Source organism: Haemaphysalis longicornis, unplaced genomic scaffold, assembly GCF_048455015.1.
Source record: "Haemaphysalis longicornis isolate Haplotype H1 unplaced genomic scaffold, Haemaphysalis longicornis Haplotype H1 scaffold_197, whole genome shotgun sequence".
In the NCBI taxonomy this organism is placed as follows: domain Eukaryota; kingdom Metazoa; phylum Arthropoda; class Arachnida; order Ixodida; family Ixodidae; genus Haemaphysalis; species Haemaphysalis longicornis.
This window is the reverse complement of record NW_027526292.1, coordinates 18743-38902: the sequence shown is the minus strand read 5'-3', so window position 1 is coordinate 38902 and position 20160 is coordinate 18743. Positions and strand designations below refer to the sequence as shown.

The 20160-nt window shown below is 46.1% G+C and overlaps 1 protein-coding gene across 1 annotated transcript; it reads left to right on the top strand.

Moving 5' to 3' along the window:
• Positions 1–130: 130 nt before the first annotated feature.
• LOC144166895 (putative cyclin-dependent kinases regulatory subunit) lies at positions 131–12950 on the top strand. Its single transcript, XM_077696342.1, has 4 exons — positions 131–239; positions 508–634; positions 5333–5460; positions 12711–12950. The coding sequence occupies exons 2-4, from the start codon at positions 576–578 to the stop codon at positions 12749–12751; spliced, it is 228 nt and encodes a 75-aa protein (XP_077552468.1). The 5' UTR covers positions 131–239; positions 508–575; the 3' UTR covers positions 12752–12950.
• The last annotated feature ends 7210 nt before the right edge of the window (positions 12951–20160 follow it).

Here is a 20160-nt window from a genome sequence, read left to right as displayed (position 1 = left end):
CCAAGGCTGTTTAGTGTAAAATATATTTCTAACTTAAAAAAAATGTTATTGTGTGTTTATTTTGTTTTACTTAACTATAAATAAATACGAAGCAGAGTTACTGGATACACGAAGTACTTAAGGAGAGACAAAGCAGCCAAAGCTGGTCAAAGTCAAGGCATCGTAATCATACAGGGCAATTCAAAAAGCTGTTATCCTTCGGGCTGCATTTTTCCGGCGTTCCCACAAAAAATACGAAGGTAATTGAACAATCATGTTTTAACATATGCTCGCGGTGATCGAAAGCGATCGCCTGCGGCTTTGGAGAAACCTGAAAGGAGTCGTAAAGAAGTGCATGTGAAACATATGGTCGCGTAAAATAAACGGTGCTTGCGATTGTGCATTAATATTTTTTCGAAGCGTAAACTTCTATTTTGCCATCCGAAATTATAACGCTGCTATTAATAGCGCAACATTTTCTTGTTTCTGGCTGGGTAATCTGAACGTGTGTACCGGTCCCAACGGCAGATCGACAACCTGCGCTCCGCTGTATCGACCTTCACCGAACGAGCGACCACCTGTTTCGCCCTTCAGGGATGCCGGAAACTGCCATCCATTACACGGACAAGTACTATGACGACAAGTACGAATACAGGTGAGGAATGATATCTTGACCGCACCCGCACGTGACGTTGGGATCTTGAAGCTGGCCGAGTAGCACAAGGTTTAGATGATTGTGGATGCTCGCTGCGTTGGCTCCGTACTTCTGATCGCATGAACCCTTGAACTTGAGTACTGAACGCCGACGAAGCAGTCTTTGTGCTCGCTTTCCCGAACTTCGTGGGTTCTCGCACGCCTAGACTGTCAGTGCAATTTCTAAGCGCTTTCCCGCGTTAGAGAGGTGTAATCGGCCAAGTTCATTTGCTAGAGCGCTCCGGCGCAACCAATGCTACCGACATAAAGGCCACTGTAATGCCAACATTGGTGCTGCTGGTATTGTGATAAGAGAGAGATAGAGATTGCAGTTTAATGATGCTGACGAGGTTTGTCCAGTAGATAGCCTAACATGCTATGTCAGATGGACAATAATAATAAAAAATGACACCGACACGAGGTCTGGGGACAGTGTTCTGTAGTTCTGGGTAAAAATAAAAGAGGTGGTAAAACGCACTGGAGAAATGTTTGCTTTTAATTTGAGCACTGTTCAGAAAGCTGCGGAGCGACCACACGCGATCATGGTACGTTCAGCGCTGGCATAGCAGTCATGCTGAACACAACCCCGAAATGTCCACTAGGATGCCACGTAGAGTTTGAGAATGGAAAGGTGATGAACACGGTCCTGTAGCACATGTCGCATCAGTGATCGGCAGTGTTAAGTGTAGAGGACGCCACCTGTGGATTGGAGTAACTGGGAGGTGGCGCCTCCACTCTGTATAAAGGCATTGGTGTGGATTAAACGGGGCTTTTTGCTGTTCGTGAACTGCGCGTTGGTGGGTCACTCTTCGCCGACTTCGCGCCCACATTCGGCCCGTCTAGCAGCGTCCGCGCTACCCGGCGCGTCTCTACATTAAGGAATGTGAACTAGGCCTGAACTGCGAAGGAAGCTCGGGAAGGCCTTCGTCGCATGTGAAGCCATCTTTCACATGACCAGGGTGTGATTGCCTTGAATTTTTCCGGCCTGCCTCGTGGTCTGCCTAGAGAAATCGCAGATGGGGGAGGGTGGCAGACAAGTTGTTCTTCGCGGCGCTGGAGACTTGCAGGTTCGCCTTCAAGTTGAGAAAGCGCAGGATCTTGTGGTGCCTGGCGATCATGCCGACGCCCCTGTCGCCCATCGCTGTGTAGCACATCAGCTTGGCTTGTGCAAGTTGCGCAGGCGCTGTGCGATAAATGAGATCCCTTTGTTGTTGGCATTAGCATCGTCCTCGGGCTAATAATAAATAAGTAAGGATAATAAATAAGGATGCTGGCAAAGCCCATTGGTAATCGCGGCTGCGGTTTCTGCCGTCCGTTTTATTTTGTTGACACTTGGGGATAGTTCGTTGCTGGCATCACGAGACTGAAGTAGTCTCCCATAAACAGCTTTTAGGATGACAGACGCCTACTTCCGTCAAAATTTTGGGGGTACCAAAAAAAGTGAACTCGCGAAAACTTTATGGGGAAGTTTTGTGAAGTTTTTGAGATTTACACATCTAGAACTATTTCGGCGATGGTAACAATGCTTTTCCACAAGGCTGTGGCTGGCATTACATCCGGTGAACATCGTGTGTGCATCTTTCTTCATGCCGGTCTTGTTTGCACCAGTGAAATGTGTTCAAGTAACCAAGTAGCCCAACTTTCTGTTAAGTATTAATTGCCATAGGCGTGCGCACAGGGGGGACGGCCGCCCCCCCTAATCATCTGAAGGGGGGCGCCAAATTGGCCCATATTTTGCCAATGTAACACGTTAAAGTAAAAATTTCTGCTCAGAAATATTTTGTATGTGTTGAAATTCCATCGCATTGAAATAAAAATTTTATAACCATCCCTCTTTGCACTGCGTTCGGACCGCTAGGCCTTCAGTGGGAAGAGGTCGGGAGTCGCTGTAAGGGGGGGGCGCAGCGGTAAGACTTTGCCCCCCCTAATCGAGAACTCTGGGCACGCCTATGTTAATTGCTAATTATAATTAGAGATGATAGGACATAACTCTAGTAATGGCCGCATCTGGACATAACTTTGTTAATGATTACAGTTACGTCCAGACTTCTTGTCCGCTTGAAAACTCACAGCGAGAGCAGTCTGTTTTGATTTTTACCCAACTATCCAAACCTCCTTTGATCACTGCCTGACCAGTCGCAGTAACGACGAATTACTATGGATAACTACCAGGCGTCATAGAGTTTCATACTAATATATACTAGAGGGAAATTTGGTGCCACTGTCTAGGGGAGCTGCACTTCAGCTAACGTTCCGTCATGTACAGCCACAATCAAAAGTTTACGGACCAGGGAAATGGCAATTTTATGTTATTTTTCTTCGTATAGCAGCCTGACAAACTGTCGAATGCAAGCAAGATGTCGTATAACTACTGAACTAATGAAAACTACTGCACATAGTACTCCGGGCTGCCATGCAGCAGAGAAATAACTCGAAATTGCTGCTTTCGTTGTCCGTAAGCTTCTGCTCTTGGGTGTACCTGACAGGCACGTTCCACTTGTCCTTGGCATGGCTCATGAACAGGCTGAGAAGTTGTCTGCGGCTGCAAAAAAGTAGCAATATTACAGTAAAAGATTATTCAACTTTGTTTTGTTTCTATAAAAATGAAGCCGCAAAAGATTTATTTGCCCGTGACTGTTTAGAAGCTTCGTGCAGGATTAAAGAGAAAAAAATGTTGCCCTTTTTTGTTGATTTTGGCTTTGAGACAAGAAAGAAGCCATGTGGCTAATCAAGACAAGTAGGCAAGGAACGTCGCTAGCTGCAATGGCACTGCCGTCGACAGCCCGTGATTGCAGCGCCAGATTTTCCTCTAGTCAGATTTTCCTTTATCAGTATGAAACTCTGTGCCAGGCGTAGCTCTAGTGGTGGCTACTCCTCTACATAACTATAGCAGTGATTAGAGTTATGCCTGGACGCAATGCTAGACACTCCCTTTCAGCAGTAAGGTATTACCTTTTGCTTCTCTGGGTGTGCTTGTGCACGCGTCCATGCGTGCGTTATCTCCTCAAATACTTTTCACAACCTTCGGTGCCCTGCAGGCGAATGCAGTGCCGGCACGCCATGTCGCAGCGCACTGTTTTTCTAGAAACCTCAATGTCCGCACTTATGAAAGAAGCTACCCACATGTACCTACCTGCGTTAATGCTGCAAAGTCTGCCTAGGAAGTTCCTGTTGCCACAGATAAGTAATCCTAATGATGAAGCTGAAGCACTGAATCTTGAATAATAAAAAGAAAAGAATAACACTACTAGTGCAGGAATTTTTTTTTGGTTTTTACAGCAGACTATCAATCAGTATTGAGACGTTGCTGCACTCTAACACTTTGTTTCTCCGACACCCGCCGTTCACGCAGTGGCGTAGTGACCTAAGGCACCAGTGTGTGTTTGAGTCCTAGCCAAAACGAATGCACTTCTGACCTGCCACGGTGGCTCACGGGCTAAGGTGTTGAGCTGCCAAGGATGTGGGTTCGATCCCAGCTGCGGTGGCAGCTTTACAGATGGAGACGGAAAACGAAAGCTCCCGTGTCGACATTTCAGCGCCGACAAAGTAAAATTTTGTTTCATACGAAAGATTTGGTATTTTATAATGCCCCCACCACTAGTCCAGCAGCGGACGATGCTTTATTCACTGAGAAATTGATCAATTTAAGTTAAAATTTTGATTCTCCCACCAAATCGTGTATTTCGTGACGTCTGCAGTAATGTAAACAGGACAGGTCTTCAAGTGAATGTTAGTGCATTATCTAGTCCACAGTGGACTGCGGAGCGCCTTGTTTACTACCAGTTCTCCTAGATGGCGCCACCATACTGCGTAGGACCGGTGTCTGCCCACTCTTTTTTTCTGGCTGTAGTTCACCTGGCTTGTTTTTGTTACAGTTGAAAGTAACCGTTTTGTGAAACATTGGGTATGGTCGATAAGCAGGGTCACGTAAGGCCGTGTCACACCAATCGGCCAGTGTTGTGTGAGACAACCCCAAAGTGCCGGACTGCTGTGCAGCTGTAATAAATAGTGCGCACAGTACCAACAGCAGTACGCACTGGTGCTTCCATGTTTGTGTGTACTTTTGTAACTTCTGTTGTCTACCCCACCATTCTTACTGCTATAAAGTGAATATGCAGTACATTTAAGTGCAAATAGCTTGTTGGCAAGCTTAAAACCCCCGTTTCATTTGCACTAGATTTTGCTGGCCGCAGCCAATCTCACAGCTGCCCAATATTTGTCATAGGTTCTATTGCAGGAAAGGAGCTAGTGGGTTCCATGGCCATTCTCGTTCCTCTTAATCACACAGCTTATTTGAGTGAAGCTTGCAATAAAAATTGTTGTCTGTGCTATTCTAACGAGGCAATCTTTTGAATCCAACAAAAAAAAAGCTTGCGTTTTATCTGCATGGCCCCTTGAAAGATCCCCAGGTGTTCGAAGTTATTTCCGGAGCCTTCCACTATGGCGTGCCTCATGCCCAAGCATAGCTTCAGCACATTAAGCCCCCAAAATTTGAATTTTGAAATTTGAGAGTGCACTTTTGATGCACTTTTCTGTGCTTCGAGGAATCCCGAGTGGCCTGAATCTTGACGTAGTAGCTTCTTCTCCCTGTTCGCTGCACGCATGGCCAGTACTGGCACTGTTTGGAGGGGCCGTGGTGTCACGTGAGCTCCGCGTGCAGGCACGTGATCCTTCCGCCGGAGATGGCGCAGTCGGTGCCCAAGAACCACCTGATGTCGGAGAGCGAGTGGCGCAACCTGGGCGTGCAGCAGTCCCTCGGCTGGGAGCACTACATGGTCCACTCGCCCGGTCAGTCACCACTGGGCCATGCCCCTCACAGGCAGCGAGCACTTTTCATGGTTCAGAGAGAACGTGTTGTCATGAGTAAAATGAAATGAATAGGTTTAAGGGGGGACATGGCTCTTGAAACTGTTTCTTTTAATTTTTAAGTAAACTCTGTGAAACTTGTCAGTCTTGCTGCTTTTCCCCCACTGATTTCAAATATGGCTATATTTTTTTGGTTGGTCAATTAGTTCCCGAGATAATTAGAGGTAATTATCCATTTCTGCAGGAATAAGGCAAAACTGTGTGGGTCATAAAACTGTAATCTTTACATTTTCCAACACTGTGAACCCTATCAGTCTTTGCATTTTCAACACTTTTCAACAACAGTTTTTTGATGCATCGCTTGGAACTGATTTTACAGCTCATTAAACTTCAGTGTTTGAAATGGGCACTCAAAATGGTTCCTTGTCACGGGTGCCACCAAAGTTTAATGTGCACAGAGTATGCAAACATAGATATGAAAAAAAAAGACGATGATCTGGGGTGTTTTCTGTTCACATACAAGTGCTAGATTTCAAAAATAGTTTTTGTAAAATGTTTTATTTGGAAAGGAAGCAATGTTGGCTTAACAGGGAGAGCAGGGGAAACAGTAAAAAAAAATGTGCAAAATAACATGATCAGATGAAAAAACTTGGCACGCATTTTCATAAACAAATGAGAGTTCGCCACTTTTCTTTCAGTTTCTTTCTTTTTCTGCTTTAGGAACAGGCTTTTCGACCAGTTGCAGTCCTTGCAGATACAGTTAAAACCCGCTTTTACAAGGTCAATGAAGATTGCCAGAGTCTTTGTAAAGGCAGGAGTTTTGGGCGATCGGGCAGTGGGAAAAATACATTTAAAGGACAAATTTCTTTCCTTGTGAAAAGGCTTTTCCTTGTTTCGCCCTTGCAGTTCATAGACATGTGATTCTGCAACAGAGGTGGCAAAATTACTTGTAAAAAGTAATTAAATTACATTACTAATTACTTTCCTAGAATTTTCTAACATGTAATTAATTTACTATAGAAATTACAGGTGGCCAAAAGTAATAACATTACATTACTACAGTCGAATCCCGCTACAACGAAATTGACGGGACGTTCAAAAAATTTCGTTGAAGCGAAAATTTGTTGAGGCGAAATCTGCCCCAACACACCGTGGAGGGGCAAGAAAAATAGCCCCGGATATTTCCGCATCATTGGCAGCATAATACAATGTTTACAAAAAGGAGTGGCGCGCAGTAACGTTGTGTTTATTCAGATAACAAACATACCAATGGTTATCTGCTTTTTTTTGCCAGCACGCTAAGAGCGCGATACTGAGGAGGAGGGAAGAGGTGAAGAAATGAAGAAATGCAGGCTTTCAAAGCGTATTGCTTTACAACAAGGCGTTTGCACCGAGCTGACTACTTGCAGATACCTAGTTGCTAGGCGGTTGGAAGCCCCCCCCCCCCCCCCCCCCCCCCCCCCCCCCCCCTCTCGCTTGCGGCAGCAACTGACCTTGGCAGGCAAGCCGCGCGCTCGCATTTATCGCGACCGCGCGCTGGCGACTAAGGCAGGATGACACGGGTTCAAGACTAAACACGAAAACATTATTTTTGCTTTTGACTTTGAAGAATTGTAGATGGAAAACAGCAAGGACAGCGGTTCACAACACGTACATGACGGCGCTGCGCCAGCAGCAGGGCACATTCGCGCGATTTCAACTGGATACGGATTGGCTATAGCTCAGGCTTGGCGAACCTAGCTTGCCCCTCATGTAAAGACGGCCCGCCGCATCGTCATCACCATCAAACAATGGCGTCCACATATGAGTTTGTTTTCGTTTTGGGTGGCAGTGTGGGCGCACCGCGCATGTTTTCGGTGAAACTAACGTCATGAATGTATAAAAAGTTACAGATAGCTGGCGCTATGCTTATTTTATTGTAAAATAATTGTTCAAACCCCGAGAAAATCATCAAAAATTTCGCTGAAGCGAAAGCAAGCCAGACAAATGGTTCGTTGTGGCGGGGACTTTGTTGCATTGACTTCTATGGCTAGCTGACGGGGAATTGGAAATATTTCGTTGAAGCGGACTTCGTTGTAGCGGGATTAGACTGTATTACTTTTCAAAAGTACTGAAATTACTTCGAAATTACTTTGAAATGCAGGAAAAAGGAACGAAGAGGCACGATAAAGCAGGCAGAGCTCTCATCGAAGCGTTGTTTTCTTCGCGTTCGTAGAGTTCCGATGCCCAGAGACTCTTTGGGAATTGGAACGCTACCCGGTCAACTTTTCTTGGTCAACTTTTTATGCTGTAAGAGAAGCGGACAGGGTATATCGTAGTCAAAAGTAATTGGGAAAGTAATGAGCAATTTCCGTGAAATTACTGGCCTGAAGTCATTTATTAGGTTACTAAATTACCAACACTGAAAAGTAATTCATTACATTACTCATTACAGCAGAAAGTAATTTAATTACTGTAATTTTATTACTGCCATGTCTGTTCTGCACCTCTAGTAGTATGTGATACTCCTTGGTTGCACCATCAAAGTAGTAAACCCACTGTTTCCTTAGTTGATGGTAACCGTCACCCTTTTTCCTTGGGTCTTGCCTGTCTCACTGATGGGAAATGGCCTCACGACGAGGTTGTGTTCCTATTTTTGGTGCAATTTCTTCTCAAGAACTTACAGTGAAATCAAAGTATTGATTATCAATTCAGCTTGTAAGGTCGATTTCGAGAATACATTAAACCCTACAGATAGCAAAAAGGCAGCGAGGGAAATCTGAATTTGTATGATAATTTGCATTTCGTTTCCATTTTGGCCAGCATGTGTTTGTGCATGCTTGGGCTCAGTTCGATGATGATGATGATGATTGCTATTGGTTTCCCCTTTGTAGCGGGGTGATGACATGTCATCTTACCGAAAAGGACGAGGTTTATGGGTGTTGCACTTTTTCTGCATGGCTTTGTTGCCGTGCAGGAAAGCCAACCTAAGGGGAAACATTCCTTCCTTTATTATTGGTAAAAAGCTGACTACCTGCATACATGTGTCAAAGCAAAACTGCGAGTGGATTGACGCAAGGACCTGGTTGCCCTAGCTCACATCAGAAATTTTGTTTCGAACTCTCATGAAAGAACAAAGCACTCATTTTTTTTTTTTTTTCAAAGTGTGAGAAGCACTTAATAAGCATTGTGTGTGAATGTTGTAGTATTACAAAATATATGGGATTTTTTTTCATTACAACACAAGCTGGTATGCTTATGAGAACTTCTGATGATTCAAACTTCCGTTAAATCAAACAAAATCCTGGGGTGCCTTCGAGTTTGGATTGTTGCGAGTCTAGCGTATTATTTCTCTCATTTCTTATTAATAGACCGTCGGCACATAACAAAAATGTAGCTGCTACGCAGCATAAAAGTAGTATTTGTCTTGCTAGTGTTTAACCCCACCATGGTTGAACTGCATGCGTGCTGGTTCAGCGAAAGCGCTAGGACAGCACATGATTGACGCGTTCTGTGTTGAAAGAGAAAGGGGAGTGCGACGATTATATTTTTGGGCATTGACATCTTGTTTTCCTTCATTAGTCATGCTTGCTGCAATCTTTGTTCCCACGTGCCCAAGAGTGGCCTTTGATTCCTACGCTTTGTATGCTGCACTGCATCAGGACTTGCTGTTGGGTTAGCCCATTATTCACTTACCCACTGTAGTTTCCTACAGTTTACTTGCATTGTTAACCGCGTGAGGCGTCTGCCTTTTGTAAGGTGATTGATGAAGGCATTGCGTTCAACTCAGGTGCAAACAAAGGGCCTATTTCAACCTGCACTGAAGGCATTGATTCTTTGTTCCTCCTCATCTTCAAGGTGCTCCCTTTCAACGGACAGTTTTTTACCTTTGCGTGGCGCTTGTTCTGGTACGACGGGAGATAAAGACGTCACGAGGCACGTTGATGTTTTCTCGGTTCTTTGGAGCGCAACAGCATGTGGCGTTGACGACAGATGAATTTTCTTCTATTTTTGCACGTGTGTGTGTATGTGTGGAAGAAATACTCGTAACAAGGGTGAGAGTTCTGCCCTTTTGCCAATTTCCAAAATCAGAAGAAAAAAAGAAAGCAAAAATGCACTTGACCATTCGAGATCTCCAAAGGGCTTGAAGAGGGAGACGCCAGATGTGTCAGTCCTAAGTTGCCTTCTCATTGCCTTCCCACAAGCACTGTGTGCTTACGAAGGCAATGAAGCACTTGTACTGCTGTTATCTATCTATAACTTGTAACTATCTATCTATCTATCTCTCTAAAAAAAAAAAGTGCAGCTGTCGTTGATCGTTACACTATTTCGCAGTCTCCTGCCTCCGGGCGGAATTTTTTTGCCTCGCATATTTGTAGTAGTTGCTCCCGTGAAACCACTTCTATGACTGGCTGCCACTCCACTTCCTGTTCTTGGAAACAATCGAATTCACGTGGAAACAGCTGTAGGTGTTTCATTCTCAGTGAGAGGTTCTTGTGTGTTGTGTTGATCCTCCTTCTGTCCCAGTAGTTCTTTACGCCTGCTTCTTGCTGCCTTTGCTGTGTTAGCATGCAGCTTGGGCTCCTGCACATAGCTGATGCAAATAGAATTTTTTTTCTTCTCCTCGGGCTTGTTGGTGTGCTCACATAGAGGCATGCCACAGTTGTGACACGGTAATCTGTATTTGCAGCAGAAATTGGGGAAGCGACAAATTTTTTAGCAATGTTGTCTTGGATGTTTAAGAGCGTTTGTTATTACCGATTCCTCGAATGTCAGCAACAGAGCTCTAGGCATGCGGGTTTTCGGTGAAGTGCTGGAACTTTGGTCTGTCGTCCTGTCACCAACAGAAGTAAGGCGTTCAGGGAAACAGCAACCGTTTGGGCTAGCCGTCATGATGCCATAGACGCAGGCATCGCGCGAGGCAGCGTTGAGTGTAGAGCAAAGGCAGCGGTGACTTGGTTGCAAAAAATCTGCAGAAATTCAGAGATTTGTCTACTACTGCGTAGCATCCTTATGCCGCTTGTCTAGATTGTAAGCTTTTTACAGCCAAATCTTTTGGTTTTTCTAAATTCTATCTGACCCGCTATCTCCAGTTACGCTATTATAACAATTATAGGTGGAACTTTTGCGAAACCTGCATGATTGTGGATATGCAGGGCATTAGACAATCGTGGCGGTGGGGGCACGTGGCATTAAAAAACTGGCGCAGCTTGCACTATTGGTGCAAGGCTGGAGAAACAGCAGAGCTGGTGGCCCCTTGTCGAAGACCTGGCTATTGCAGCTCACATGTATTTCTGAACTTGCCGCTGAAAGTTCCCCATGACTGGCATGCCTGGATCATTTTGTCCCTAGGGTTCCACATCTCTCCCAAAGTGGACTGCGTCAGCGCGTGCTAGAACCCGTGGCAACTGGCTTTGCGAACTCGGTGCCTGTAGCGCATACCTGCCAACACTTCCGAATTTTCCGTAAAATGTAGGAATTTCGACCCGTCTTACAATTTTACGAATCTCGCCTTAAATTTTACGGAAAATATCTTGATTTTCGAAAAAAATGGGAACTGCTAAAACGACACCTTGCACCGCCACGAGAGAGCAATACGTACTCTTGTCATCCAACCTGTCGTTCATTTCAGAAGCTGCGTGCAGCACTGTAGAGGCTACATTGTTGTCAGCAACCCGTTGCCCACTGAGCATGCCTAACTCACCATGAAGGAGACATTGAAGTCTCTTTTGTGAAGTTGAGCGGACATTTCTGTGTCCCCCTAGGCAGGTGAAACCGCAATGCTTCGGTGCCTTTCCTTCACCATGAGTGAGGTGCCCTCAGTGGGCAGACTTCTGACAGCAGTGCAGCCTCCACAGTGCTGCACACAGCTTCTGAAATGAACTATAGAAACGTTGTGACTTCTTTTGTCTTCTCGGTGTGGGCTACACATCCATATCCAGAACTCGCTACCACCTCAGCAAGCCTGTTTATAGTACGTTGTTGGCAGGCCAGTTCGGACTTCTGTGTTCGCGTCGCTTTTTGTGTGACTGCCGCATCCGTTGCAGTACAGCCTGTGGTATGACCGCGGTAGTTGCTTCGCAGTGCAATGGCAGGCTCAAAGCTGCGACAGTGCGACCTAGTGCTTTTGAAACCGTGCATGTCAGAATTCCCATGCCTTGTGCTGTCGAAGAAAGGAGAGAAATGTGGATTTTGCGCCACGTGTGCCTGGGATGCAAACCCTCCGCATGGTGGCAGGTCTGACATCAAGGTCCGCATTGCTTGGAAAAAGCATCAGGGATACTTGCGAGCCGCAGACAACCAGCCAAGCCTCACAGGTTTTGTGTGCAGTGATGGTGACTCACGCTAAACACCTCTTCGCGGCGTTTTTAGTTGAACACAACGTCCCGCTAAGTGTCAGCAATGATGCTCAGCGGAGTCATTGCTCATTTCTCTTCAAGACTGACGGTTTTCATATATGGGTGTGAAAACGCGAGAGCGTTTGTCACAGAACGTTGATCCTTTTAAACTTTGGCGTGGCTTTCGAGGTGTTTCTCGTGTTCATTTCCTTTCTGTGGGGGGCTGGCACAATAACGTGTGGGGGAGCCTATGAGCTAAACTGCCACCAATGGGCAACGCCCATGAAAGCGTGCTGTTTGTCACAGAAGGAGCAAAAATAAGTGTTCATGTAATTCTTCCCTCCCTGGGATGCCCTGGCCTTAGTCGTGCCTCCTTCACCAGTGGGGACTGGTTTCCTGTGTCTGGTCCTTTCAGGCAGGCCATAAGAGGGGGGAGGGGCCGAGGGTGGGCCTCACTGCAGGTGGCTTGGTAAATGGCACGAGGGAGGGTGCCATGCGTGTAGAAGAAATGGGAGGGGGTAGGTAGGAGAACGCCTACTTTGCGAGCTGTTCTAGTGTTGCGGCGACCCAAGCAGGCTTTCTTAGGCAGCCTCTTCCCTTCTCTAAGCAAAAGTGACTCTGTTAAGGGGTTGAGCTCCTCATGTGGCTGTGGCTTCAGTCTCAGCTGAAGCTGTGCTTGCTGTACACCAATCCCGCAGCACATACACATGGCTGCTCTTTGCAAATGAATATCCCCTCAGTGTAGCTCTGAGGCGACGTCTTTCTTTTTTCAACTTGACCTTGTCTGATTGCACACACAGTAGTCCCTGTTTTCTGCGCAACGATTCTTTTCCTTTACGGTGAAGATCTCCCACTTGTGAAGCATGCTTGTTGCCAGCCTGATTTGACTGGTGCATCTTCTCCTCCGCTGTGCAGAGCCCCACGTACTTCTCTTCCGGAGGAGCAAGGCGGCCTAGCCCCTCCTCCTCCACCAGCCTGGTCCCTGGCTGCACCCGAAGGCTGCGTGAACGGACAGAGTGAACACACTGCGGGCAGCTCTGTGTCCTCCCCGTTGCCTGTCTTGAAGCGTCGTGTGTATTTCCATTATACCAGGTGCACAGACCAATGCCCCGCGAATGATTAGGCCAGTTCGACGTAATTAAAGCAAAAATTCCAGTGGACGCTTCTTTTTTTGCTGTGCGGTTGCCATTGCCAACTTGTGTTGGTGCTGTGAGCTGTCTTCGGACAGGCTGTGCCAAAAGCACTTTATTAATGTATTCGGGGCTGCACTTTTACCACTTTTGGTGGTGGGTTTCCAAAGGCACCGCTGCTCAGCGCCCCCCCGACATGACATGCGTGATGATGTCGATGGCACTATTCTATTGAGCTAAAGGAGCCCATCGTTCGGCCTCTGTAGGTTCATGCTAGAGTACTGGGTACTGGTGCTAACAACCTGGGTTCTAGCCTGGGCAAGTGTAACCATTCTTTTGATGCGTAGCATTCTTTGCCGAGTACCCCCACAGCCAGGACTGTGTAATGCCCTTCATTCCCACAATAATGCAGATTTCGTGAAAGTTCCAAATTTAGTCCTTATACTACAGTAAAAGCTCATAAATTCCAACTTGGTTCATTGGAACTTCCGGTTAATTCGAACTCACACCCCGGTCCCGGCCCAGCTCTGTATATTTCAATGGGGGAAAACTCCCGATAATCTGAACGTGTCGGTAACCAGAACGGTTAATTCGAACTATGATCCCCTTGTTTCCATTGCTCCTGGCAGAAGTCGGCAAATCCAAGTTACAATGTGTTGCAATTGTGTTCCAAGTTACAATGTGTTCTAAGTTACAATTACAATGTGTTGCAAATCCAAACCAAGCCAAATTTACTAGAGATGCAAAACAACGAAACAGAAAAAAAAAACGCGCGGCGTGCGCATTACGCTCTTGTAACAGTTTATTTCGCGTCTACAGAGGGCGCCGCGCCACCGGCGCCAGTCCTCCGGCGCATGCCGTTATTATTTACGAAGCATTGTTTACGAAATAACCTACCACAAGCGTGTAGTAGCGCCGAAATCGCGATAACGAGTTCAGAGGTGGCTTCTTTGTGTTCTGCCTGCGCAGTGTGGCTCAATGTCCATTCATTCTAGCGCCCGCCCACTAATTCGAACTCCGCTCAATTCGAACAATATTATGGTCCCCTTCGAGTTCGAATTAACGAGCTTTTACTGTAGCAATGTAAATGGAGATAATTGGTAGGAGGAAATTTTGAAAAACAAAAAAATAAAAAATATTAAAATTACGGCAAATGGTGGACTGAAAATGGTGAGCCGTGTAACACACTTCATTTCTGCAATAATGCAGATTTCGCGAAAGTATCACTTCTAGTCATTATAATAGCGTAAATGGAGATAATTGGTTGGACAGGATTTAGAAAAATAAAAAAATTGTCTGGAAAAAACTCGCACTCAAGACACGAGCGGCATAAGAATGCTATGTATTAGTAGATAATTCTCTGAATTTCTGCAGTGTTTTTAATTTTCCTTTTTTTTTTTTTCAGAAATATTTTAAGATCAATGCTACGCATTGTTTGCGTTAGCAATAGGGATTTGGCGTCCTTTCGGTTGGTTTATCTTCGGGGCAGAGCCGACTACCAGGTTTAATTAACATTCCGCATCGTGCAAAGTGGCATCACACGTTTCGTGTGGGAGGCACTGTGGAGCAAAGCGTTTGGAAACGTGCCTTTTGGTGGGGCAGTCTGAGGTGGCCAGGGAAAGACGACACACGTGGTCTGCTCGCACACCCCCACTGTCCGAAATGGCCCAGCAGTTGCCTTCTCGTCTCTTGCCTGTTCTACCCCCGTGCTTTCGGGGAGAAAAACAACACGTCGACAGGGACCACTGGGATGTTCTGATCGTGTTCGTATGTCGAGGCAGCGAGTGCAATGAACTCTTGACATTTTTAGCGAGGCTCGCTTGACACTGGCCCACAAATGTTGTTGCGTGAAAAAACTTCCACATCTCCCTTTAACAGCCAGATGAGCTCCGAATGGAATATCCCAGGGTTCTACAAGCTGGCAGCAGATCCAATTCCCCAGCACGGGTGTGTACATTTTCATTCGTAAAGCACATTACCCCCCGGCCGCTTTTATTTGGCGGCCGATCAACTGGTGGGTGTGAATGGGAAAGCCCCTCTTGCAGCCACATTCTGACACTGTACGACACATGTGTGACACTGGATGAACACGCTATGTCTAGATGCTGGCCCTGCTTGTACCATCACTTTTAATTAAGGAGACACTGGAGTAGTCATCAGCATTGCTTAATTAGCTGACCAGACATTAAAGTCTGCAATGTGGTGCCCACATCTCAAGTTTTTCGCACTGATTTGATGCATTTTGCAGCAAGAAAAAAAGCATTCATAAACGCAGCTTCCCTTATTGATTTGCTGACGTCGACTATGACGGCACACTGGCAAGTCCACCGGACCTGACTTAGCACAATGCTCGCGCATCTTATAGGCCAACCGCACTCAAAATTTCAACCTCTAGAAAACCTTATATTTATGTATTCTGCTGAAAAAGAAAGCAACATGCAAAATACAGCAGCCGAAATACGCACGTGGACGACGCAAGCGGTCAGCAAGAATCGGCGATTTTGAAACCGAAACCGAGGAGAGCGCGACCATTGCAGTGACGTTGCAGCCGTCCAGCGAGCGGCCGGACGGTCAGCAGCTCGGGAGCAAGTCTGCGCGCAAGCTCTACGCGTACGGGTCGGCAAATGGGTGAAGCATGCGCAGCAGAGCTCGACCGGTTCTCCAGCTGCGTGGCTGGCCAGAGGAAGAAACCCCCGTCGGCTGGAATGTCGCAGGCGCACCATGGCTGTTTACACGATCCGCCGGCAGGTGCAGCGTGGTCTGCGGAGATTTTTTTAAATGCTTCCGATTGATTAACGAGGCATTTCACGGAGCTACCACTTGTGCCCCAGCTGATTTGGGGGTACTTACTACTACGCATTAAAAATAAATTTGGTCGAGGTGAAATTTGAGTGCAGTTGGGCCTATGTGTGCAAACTCTACAATCAAAAAGGTGATATTGGAGTAATACAGTTAAACCTCGATATAACGAAGTTGTACTTGGGGGTGCAAATTTCGTTAAACTGAGAATTTCGTAAAATCGAGGTTTTGATTTTAGTTCATTTAACCAATTATTGATATTTCAAAACCTTGCCCATCGCTCAGAAACAACTGCTATGTAGTTACCTCTCCACTTAAAGCGAAATTTGTTCTAAAACTGGCCGCCAAAATTGTGTGAATTAAGAATTTCAACACTTGGGCAGTGGAATTCGGATAGCCGACGGTAGTTCATGTGTCATCGTAAAACCGGTGCTTTTTCCGCAACACCTCCTTAAATATGATAGCAGACTAGGTTTACACTTTTTCTTTTTTTCATTTCGGTCACTACTAAACGCCGCTGTTAGTCAATTGAACCCGTGTCCATGCGCCATGAACTTTACCCCGGCGAGGTGCTGGTTCGAAGTTCCGCCTCTTTTTGTTTGCTCAGTGGTAGGCTTAGGCGTGACAGGCCAACAGCGGAAGGTTGCTATGAAACTTTCGAAAGACTTTTTTAATGTACAAAGGCTCTGCAGTATGGGCAGGTGATGCAACCACAATGCTCGAGATAAAGCCATGATTGTGAGTTGAGCGGAGTAAACGCAGACCACTTCACTGTGTGGAGCAGCGCTTACGTGCTCCCGCTAAAGCGGAAAGCTTACATTAAATATCTTTCGGCCAAATTCGATTTCTTTTATTCCCACTGAGCCCTAAAGAAACTAATTTCTCCGCATCGCAGCTGTCTAATGAACAAGGGTGAAACGGAGATGACCACATTCAAAGAGAGCAATTTATTGCCACCAGCACTCGATGTTTAAGCCGTAGTGAAGAAGTCCGTAAGCAGTGCTTGGCGTTTCTTGACCTCGTATGCTGACAGCGCTAACAAGGCTTGCTCTTAAACCTTCACGTGCGCCTGAGTGCCTCCGGTGGCCGTCGGTTTCACCGACACTTCCTCAGGCTCTTGTTCGGAACACTTTTCTTTCCCTTAGAGTGCTCATGCTGCTTACAAGACTCACCTATTGATGCATGAACAAAATATTAATGTGGTTATCAGCGAGCACAACCTAGAGCAGTAGCACCGTCAGCAAGGACGCGTAGAAAAAAAGCTTGAAGTAGGTTTCGGCAGCCTAAGCATAGAGGGCGCTGGCGTAGGCAACGACGGAGACATCAAAATGGTGGCCGCACTGATAAACCGTCCGTGACCGCTAGTGGTTTGAGCAGCTTCTTTCATCGCTTTTAATTGTTGTCAACCGCAGATTTCACCGCTTTTCTTTCATTCTAGCTTTTAAGAGTTAATGCGAGTACTGAATGTTTTCAATGTAGGCTCTGAGAGGCAAAATAAAACGTTCTTTGACTGGAATTTCGTTCTTCTTTTCTTGCTGTAACTTCGTTAAATCGGAAGCACCGCACGAAATTACTTCTTAAAATCGAGATAAAAATACATGCATTTAGCGAAATTTTGATAGAAAACTTGAAAAAATTCGTTATATCACGAATTTTGTTACATCGAGGTTCAACTGTATAAAGAGGAGCGCCAACTGTGGCCCAGAAAAAATCATGTGTGTGGGGTGGTAATGTCCACACTGCTGGACGCCCTGCTTTCACTTTGCTCTCCCTTTTTCGCACCCCTCTTATCCTTGTGCCTTTGTACATTGTCCTTGTCCTTGTACATTGCCCTCCCCTTGCTCGCTGTCCCCAGTGGCTTGTTTCCTTTCCTCACGACATCTATCTTCTAACATGTCAAACTGTACGCACTATCACGAGACACGCGCGGAATCTAAATCATGGTGTGCTGCGGCAATGAGTGGTGGGGTGCTCGCACACCACCACATATGTAACAATCGCTTATTTTTTATCAGCGAACGTTTAGTCAAAAATAATTATGACGAGCTGAAAGATATCAATCAAACCCAGCAGATCTGAGATGGAATCGTACGAGGACGATTTCTGAAAAAAACCAAACAAGAAATGAGCCAGACTAACATTGCGCAATACAATGTGCACTGTAGCCTTATTCAGCTTACGGTAAAACAATGAAGCGCGAAAACCGGTCTTCTTTTGCACGCCTGCTATCCTGTCACGTGCTTAACAATTTATGCTTCTGCACACAAAGAACGTTAATGACAGTCGTCCGCAATCTATAGGCGTGCGGCAATGGTGGATACATTTCCACACAAGAAGTTTACTGCTGCCGTTTCGAAATGCACGTGGAAGGGCGCTGTCGGCGCGATTATGCAACCCAACAATTCCAAACGCTATCTTTATTTTAACCCATGTCGTAACTTAGGTTCCGATGTTCACTATCACTGTGCAGTCATGTAATCTTGTCGGTGTCGCCAGCAGATAACACCGTACACATCGCTGAGCAATGTGTTCTGATGTGAAAATAACGTTGTGAAAATAACGTTGTTCTAGAATAAAGAGCCGAGGCGGATACTGACCTATATTCCATCATGAGAAGTGCTTTCGTGTTTTTTTTTTTTTTTTTAATAAATTGAATTTAAGTGCTCACATGTTGGAGAGGGAGGTGGAGGGCGGGCAAGTGAAGTGGAGCCGTGGTTGTTTTGGTACTCTCAAACAATCTGAACTAACCGATGAAAGGAGGAGCTGTTCATGCAAATCAAATAGTTAAAGCGATTTGAAACTTGTGTTGCCTTCTGGAGAACCTAGCCTCAATCATCATTTTTCAAGCAGCACTCCGCATTTTACATGCGTTCTACAGCAAGGAGCAAGCTGCTTTCGACTGTTTGGATGTAGTTCTCAGGAGCGCAGTGCACTATGCAGTGGCATGGTATGCAGTACACATAAGGCAATGCCTGTTGTCGTATTCACTTCCAAAAGAGAAAAAAAGAAGCTCGGGGCTACATCTCTTCGCACGACACGAGCAGGGATACTGAAGCAATTCAGCATGTCAGCTGACCGGTTAGCATTCATACCAAGTTTGAGCCAGCAAGTTTAGTTTACAAATGGGGAAAAAGTAGAGGGCACTTTTAAGCTCACTGTTTGTCAGATCTAGTTGGCGTCGGTGGGCTTTTGTGATAAACGTAGAACACAATTGAATTTGTATTCACCAACTTACAAGACGTACTCCCATTCGTGGCATGCAGTGCGGAAAAGGCAGCGCTTCTCCAGTGGCCAGGTGTCTGTGTGTGGCCTCTATATTTTGTTTTCCCGCCCTGCAAATCAATCCTTGCGGTATCTTTGCTGTACGACAACTTCATTTCATGAGGTAACGGTTACCCAGGAGTGCTGTCAGACATGCTCATCAACCCGTGCATAGTAGGCCCGCAACAGATGCAAAGCTGCGCCAAAACAGGCCCAAAACAACCGTCACTGAAGCAGACAACAAAGCCTGCGGAATCCATGCCTGCCGGGCTGAGCAGGCACCGGCATGCCAGGAACACTGGTTTACAGTTCCCATTCGCCGCTGCACCATCTACACTGCTCTGCGAGTGAGGGACATTCAGGGCCCATCAGAGAGTGAAGTCGGGGCTCCTGTTTATCTTACTGCGTAATATGAACCATGAAATGGGTTAAAATGAGAATTTTGAAGTCTGAGCTAGCATGAAAACATGCTCCAATCCAGTGTGACATCATTACTGTACACTAAACATAAACACCGTTTTGCACATGCAGAACGGTGCTGATGTTTGTTTTTCAACTTCTCATCATTTCAAGCCTTCATCTTCCCCTTAACTTTGGTCTTTGTTATATTTCTGTCTGACAATGTGGTCCTTAGAAGTCGTCGTACAGAGCCCTGAAGGTCCTTGAAAACTGAAAACGCTTGAATTTTCCCCGTAAAAGCCAGCATGATCCCGCAACGGACCCAAAGCTGTGCCAGAACAGGCCCAAAACAACCGTCGCTGAAGCAGATGACAAAGCTGGCCGAATGTTGCTGTCAAAGTATTACGGAAGACAACGATAGAGTGAATGTACCGGCTGTGACACATTCACACTACAGCGGTTGCCCAGTGAACATAACCACCGAGAATGCCATCTTTCGCTGCTTTGAAATTGCGCCCATCGGCCTACGTCATCCGGCTCCCCAGTGCTGACCTAATGAAGTCCAATGGTCACCCGTGCAACTGATCCCCTTTTTGGGAACAGTTTGAACAGCTCGTGCACAATGGTATCATGGAACATGAGAAGCTCACGTCCCTGTAGTCAGTCTTAAAAAGGAGACACCAAATGCTGAGCAACTTCGTGCGCTAATGAAAGGTCACACCTTTTGTAGCTCTCTCGAGCTCTGTTTGATGGTTGATGATGCCATGTTTGCCGAG